The following is a 6706-nucleotide window of genomic DNA, read 5'->3' as shown; positions in this document are numbered from 1 at the left end:
ATTAATAATATCCCTTAGTAAAATCTATGGTATTGCGTCGAGGGGCAACTTATAGGTAGCGGAAGGTACCTTATTAATGACGCGGCCAAGTGGGGCTCATGACCTGCTATAGTCTTAGCACAGCAGAGGAGATAAAGGGCGCTAGCTGTTAAAGGCAAAACACTGGGGCGGCGTACGCCTTGGAGGGCTTCACGCACTCAGGAGATAGTGGAGGGAGCGTCTGCTGTATTACCAACGCCTACTCAAAGTTTATTGTATTAGTCAAAGTGCCGGCCTTTTATATCTCAACTTCTACAACATCGCCATGTTGCAGGAATTGCTTGGACTTGAGGCGCCCACTCCCGCTGCCGTGCCTGCCATGACTGCCATACCCGCTAGAATCGTTATTCCTGCTATAGAATTAAGCATCTTTCCCTAATGGTCAAGGATATCTTGAGGATGATCCCACCTTGGCTTATATGGCTAAGAACGATCTCTGGGGAAATATCATGTCCTTTTGCAGATCCGCTTTTTGTCGGATCTCGCCGTTGACCCGTGTGAGGACGTAAGCAGATGTATTGTCGGCAAAAACCTCCGGGCAGATCAATGTTGGGCCAATAGGCGCAAACTTGTCAAAGGCCTTAGCCAAAAAAAAAAATTGACCCCCAGAGTTTTTGGGAAGCTGGAATAAGCGACAAGATAGATCATTCCCAATGGTGTAACCCAGGATATAGTTCTTAGCATCTTTTGGCGACACATCTCGGCATTCTTTCGAGGTGACGAACGCCAATTGCCCCTATAACTTGAAAAGGGTGGTCAATTATTGTGTTAACGTGATGGGAGCTTTAACTCCAATCACTCACTTCGTAATCGAGGAGACTATTAGCGCACAAGTCATTGACCGGAATTCCTTCAAAAGGGTGTGCGATAGACTCAACTGGCTTCGTCCATAGTGGAGGATACGACGGAATTGGGAGCTGTTCGTTTTCCAAGTGTGTCAGATACTGCGAGAACATCAAATCAAGGGAATCCCTACTTCTGCTTCCGTAGCATGGCTGCGATAATTGAGGCCCACACAATATATTGGAATACCTTCTCGCGGAAGAGGGGTTAGTAGCTGTTGGTGCAGGTTAGAACGTCTCACCATTGGGCTTTGAGATTCGAGAATTGGGAGGCAAGGACTGTTGGGAGACATACCCGCCGTAAAGTCATGATTTTCTCGCGCTTGTTGATGAGGCCATCGAACGACTTGAATGCACCCAGCTTTGTTCCTGGAGAAGGCAACTGATCAGAATCGAGTCCGAGGTCGGCAAAGTAGGCCTTATCGTCCTCTTCACATTCGAAGCGGATCAGATGGGAGAAGGACGACATTTTAGCAAGTAGGAAAGGTTGAGGGATTCACATAAAACATTGATAGAGACACTCGCAGTGACGGCGGAAGGTATCATGTAAGATTCCACACTCAAATGTATTCAACCGCCACCATGTCAAGTCTCAGGAACCGATTGTGGAAACAGCTAGCGATACTGAGGTCCGAGTTGAGCGTCCATACACATATACCGGGGGCGAGGATCTAGAACCGGAGCATCTCGGTCGGAGTATCTCTTCATGCGACCCACTTGATCCCTTCAATGGGCACAAGAACATATGGGAAGCCCGAGATCGGAATGGGTACTTTTCTCTTATTACAGGCATCGCAAGCCCTTTTTGGTACAATGACGGAGAACGAGATGAATCAGAGATGACATGCAGACATGAAGAGAGAGAAAAGCTCCAGCGGTCTCGTTGCGTGGTATCCAGTCTCGGTTATGCCACAACAGCCAAGAAGGGTCCGGGGGGGAGAGGACAGGCCTATCGCCGCAACAGTTGATGTTTTCGGAGGCGACGGATAAGATAGCTACGTATGTGTCAGTTCGCAGGCAGAATCGGTAAGTCGGCGAAAATTTTCCTCAAACTCCGATCGCGAAGACTTTGAATTTCCAAAACGAGTTTCAAGATAATGAAGGGCTCAGCTGAGGATGGTAACATGGAGGCGGCGAATTGTCATGTTTCCAACTACCGCTGACTCAGCGGTTGTCCGACAAGAAAGGTCCCGCTCAAGCCCCGTTTTACCTGTGGAAGGAGCAACCCTCTCGTCTTCGAAAGAACCGATCTCAAACTGTCGCTTAGTCAGCGCGAGTGAGTCCTCAAATCGTCATCTGAATACGTCATCCCGGATTCGCTCCTTACAAAGACCGACTTTACCCAAAGACCACACGTGGCAGTTCCTCCGTGCCCGGGCCGCCGGTGAATCTGATCTTGAGAAATACCCCGGAGCTCGTCGGCGTTTTGCTCTTATCTTGGCTTCCGATCTCCGGCAGGGTGGCGATCAATTAAATCATACCCACTCCTCTGGTGGGCAAAAGATCACTCTGTGCACCGTGCGAGTGTGCACGTGCCATTTTATAGACCGTGCCACCCCTGGTGCAACTCAATCGACGCCTAGATTGAATTGATCGCCACCCTGATCTCCGATCTCCGTTCTCCACACTCTCCACACGCAAATGCTTATTGCGAGCAAATTGGAAAAAATGTTTCTGGTTTGAACCCGTATTTCGTGCTTGAATCGGGTCCTGTTCTATTCTGCTGTCGCCTCTTCATGTGATTGCTTTTTATCCATCTAACTTATACCTTAGCCAATGACTAAGCGGCGTCAACTTTTTGCGAGTGCGAGATAGCTTCAACAGCCCAATTGGTCTTGATCCAGCGCATCTCATTGATATTAAACCCTCGGCTTGGCTTCTCCTTGCTTTCACTTGTTTTTAGGAAAGAGCTTTGAAATTGTCATCTTTTCACCCTTTTTGAAATTTGGCCATCTTTCTTTTAAAGGCACGTTTGTCGATTATTTCAGCAGTGGTTGCGGCTAGTATCCTTAACCACGCGGACAGAGGCCCATCATCCAGACATCCACCATGGACTCGGACAGTAGCGACACCCAGAGGGTCTACGACCAGACTCCTACGAACGGTCTTGAGCACGATGATTCTGACTGGGCGCTGAAGCCCAATATCGCCGCTTTCAAGCAACGCGCCAAAACATCAGGCTTCCCTGACCGTGAGCTTGGTGTGACTTGGCAAAACTTGAACGTTAAAGTCATCGCAGCCGATGCGGCTGTCCACGAAAACGTTGTCTCCCAGTTCAACATCCCAACACTCATCCAAGAGTCCCGGCACAAACCTCCTCTAAAGGCCATCATCAATAATAGCCATGGTTGCGTCAAGCCCGGAGAGATGCTACTCGTCCTCGGTCGACCCGGCTCTGGATGCACGACGCTCCTCAACATGATTGCTAATAAGCGACGAGGATACGCCACTGTCTCTGGCGATGTTCACTATGGATCTATGTCTACTAAGGAGGCCCAGAACTATAGGGGCCAGATCGTGATGAACACCGAAGAGGAATTATTCTTTCTATTCCTTACTATTAGATAAACCATAGACTTTGCAACCCGACTTAAGGTGCCCTTTTATCTCCCTGACGGCGTGACCTCCAGCGAAGAGATAAGGATTAAGACACGAGACTTCCTGCTTCAATCTATAGGCATTGAGCATACCTATGACACCAAGGTTAGTAATGCTTTTATTCGAGGTATTTTAGGCGGTAAATAAAAGCGGGTCTTAATTATTAAGACCTTAACTACGCGAGGTTTGGTTTTCTACTGGGATAACTCTACCTGTAGTCTAGATGCTAGCACGTGAGTATTTTCACGAGAAATAACGTTTTGCATATAATTTCTAACCTCAATCTAGGGCGCTAGAGTGGGCTAAGGCCATTTAAGCTCTAATAAATATGCTTAGCTTTACCTCTATTATCATACTTTACCAGGCTAGTAATAGTATTTATAATTTATTTGATAAAGTCCTTATCCTTAACGAGGGAAAGGAGGTTTATTATAGTTCTATAAAGGAGGCTAAGCCTTTTATAGAGAGTATAGGATTTATATGCTAGCATAGTACTAACATAGCTAACTACTTAACTGGTATTACCGTCCTTAGTAAATGAGACGTTTACCCTAACTACGAAAACTAGTTCCTACGAAATGGCGATATATTTTAAGCTAAATACGAAAAGTCCCTGATATATAAGCGCATAATAGCGGAATATAATTATCTGATAATTAATCTTGCTAAAAAGAGAATGAGGCTATTTAAAGAGGGCATTTAGTAAGAAAAGGATAAGAAATTACAAGATATTAGTCCCATGACGGTTAGCTTTGTCTAATAGGTTAAGGCTTATATCGCATGCTAATATTAGATTCTACTTAGAGATAAAGCCACTTTTATTATTAAGCAGGTATTTACTATTATCTAAGCCCTAATTGCCGGCTCTTTATTTTATAATGCTCTAGATACCTCTACTAGCTTATTCCTTAAGTCTAGTACCTATTTTTTTGCTATCCTCTTTAACTCTCTCCTCTCTATATCCAAAGTTACTAACTCCTTTACTGGTTATCCTATGCTTCTTAAGCATAAGGCATTCACCTTCTTTTATCCTATGGCATTTTATATCGCATAGATTATGGCTAATATCCCTGTTATATTATTTTAAGTCTTGACTTTTTCCTTAATCCTTTACTTCATAGTTAGCCTAACCTTAATAGCTAGGGCTTTTTTTACCTTCTGGGCTATCTTGGTTGTTATTACTATGGTAAGTTCTTAGTAAATAGAAATTTTAGGGTCCTAGGCTAACTGATTCTCTTTTAATGCATAACTGCTTTATTTAGGGCTGTTAGGGCTGGCTTTAGAACCTTTAATAGTGCTTCTAAGGTCTCTGGTTTTCTTATCTCGGCGACTATTATTTACTCTGGCTATATGATTTAAAAGCCTTAGATGTATCCCTAGTTTATATAATTCTTTTGGATCAACCCTATGGCTTATGGCTTTGATGCGCTTTTATTAAATGAGTTCTATAATAAGATTATTCTATGTATTAGACTAAACCTAGTCCCTAGTAGGCCTAGCTTTATAAGCGAGGAGCACTAGGCTTATGCCGGCGTGGGTAGAGCACGGCCTGGTTAGACTTTTATGACTAGTGATAATTACTTGGCCTCTTTGTCGTATAGTTATTCTTATCTATAGAGGAACTTTAGTATTATCTAGGCGTAGTGGGCTTTTTTTGTTGCTCTTACTATTATGGCTACCTTATAGTGGCACTTATCGTCTAAGGATAGCCCTAGCTTAGTTATTCCTCGAGAGAATACTTATATTATGGCTGCTCTCTGCCAAGCTGATGAAGAGGGATAGGTTGGAGGAAAGGAGAAGGCTATTAGTAGCCGCGATGATGGTGTTATTGCCGGCGATGATGTGGCTAGTAACTTAGAATAAGAGGACCTTATTTATAATACCTTGGTTTTTACCTGGAAGAATCTTACCTATATTGTTAAGATGCTATCTGGAGATCGTACCTTGCTGGATAATGTCTAGGGCTGGGTTAAGCCTAGTATGCTGGGCGCCCTGATGGGAGCCTCTGGAGCTGGAAAGATTACTCTCTTGGATGTTTTGGCATAATAGAAGACTGAAGGTATTATCTATGGTTTGATTATAGTGGATAGTTGTCTCTTGCTAGTATCTTTCTAATGATCCGCTGGTTACTGTGAGTAACTGGATATCTATGAACCTTTCGCGACTATCTATAAGGCCCTTGAGTTCTTTGCCCTCTTACGATAAAGCTGCGATACGCCTTGGGTAGTAAAGCTAAAATATATAGATATTATTATTAACCTCTTAGAGTTTTATGACCTTGTAGATACTCTTATTAGAGAAGTCGGCGCTGGCCTAAGCGTCGAGCAGCGTAAGCGTGTTATAATTGGTATTAAATTGGTATCTAAGCCTAGTATTCTTATCTTCTTAGACGAGCCTACTTTAGGTCTAGATAGCTAGTTAGCTTATAATATAGTTAGATTCTTATGTAAGCTTGCTAGTATTAGTTAGGCTATTCTTATTACTATTTATTAACTTTTGGCCTAGCTCTTTGCCTAGTTTAATATGCTATTTCTGCTGGCTAAGGGTAGTAAGACTATTTACTTTAGAGATATTGGTAAATAAGCTAAGACAATTAGGGAGTACTTTAGTCGCTATAGTGCCCCTTGCCCTAATGAGGTAAACCTTGCTAAGTATATAATTGATGTTGTCTCTAGGTATCTATCTTAGGGCAAGGATTAGAACTAGGTCTAGCTTATGTCTCCTGAGTATAATGCTATTACGAAGGAACTTAGTTAAATAATCTCTGATGCTGCGGCTAAGCCTCCTAGTACTATTAATAATAGCTATGAGTTTGCGACGAGTATATAGGAGTAGATTAGGCTTATAATATAGCGTATAAATCTATCTCTATATTATAATACTAATTATATTAATAATAAGATTATTCTATATATTTTATTAGCTTTATTTAATAGATTTATATTCTGGAATATTAGTAAATTAATCGGAGAGCTTTAACTTAAGCTATTTATGATTTTTAACTTTATTTTTATTGCACTTAGTATTATAGCGTAGCTCTAGCCTCTATTTATTTACCGCTGTGATATCTTCGAGATATAAGAGAAAAAGTTAAAGATATACTTATGGGTTGCTTTTATGATGGGCCTTATTATCTCGGAAATTCCCTACTTAATGCTCTATGCTGTATTTTACTTTGTCTGCTAGTACTATACTATTAGCTTCCCGAACAACACTAAGCGCGCTAG

General features: G+C 42.5%; 2 protein-coding genes across 2 annotated transcripts; one reads left to right on the top strand and one right to left on the bottom strand.

Moving 5' to 3' along the window:
* Positions 1–454: 454 nt before the first annotated feature.
* NCS54_00333800 (FAA-hydrolase domain-containing protein) lies at positions 455–1350 on the bottom strand (the record flags this gene model as incomplete). Its single annotated transcript, XM_053148915.1, has 2 exons — positions 455–607; positions 1177–1350. The coding sequence occupies 2 exons, from the start codon at positions 1348–1350 to the stop codon at positions 455–457; spliced, it is 327 nt and encodes a 108-aa protein (XP_053004890.1).
* A 1580-nt stretch (positions 1351–2930) lies between these two features.
* NCS54_00333700 (ABC transporter domain-containing protein) lies at positions 2931–3449 on the top strand (the record flags this gene model as incomplete). Its single annotated transcript, XM_053148914.1, has 1 exon — positions 2931–3449. The coding sequence occupies one exon, from the start codon at positions 2931–2933 to the stop codon at positions 3447–3449; it is 519 nt and encodes a 172-aa protein (XP_053004889.1).
* Positions 3450–6706: the final 3257 nt, after the last annotated feature.

This window comes from Fusarium falciforme, chromosome 3 (genome assembly GCF_026873545.1).
Source record: "Fusarium falciforme chromosome 3, complete sequence".
Taxonomy (NCBI): Eukaryota; Fungi; Ascomycota; class Sordariomycetes; order Hypocreales; family Nectriaceae; genus Fusarium; species Fusarium falciforme.
Note: the sequence above shows the minus strand (reverse complement) of the source record. Positions and strands in the feature narration are given on the sequence as shown.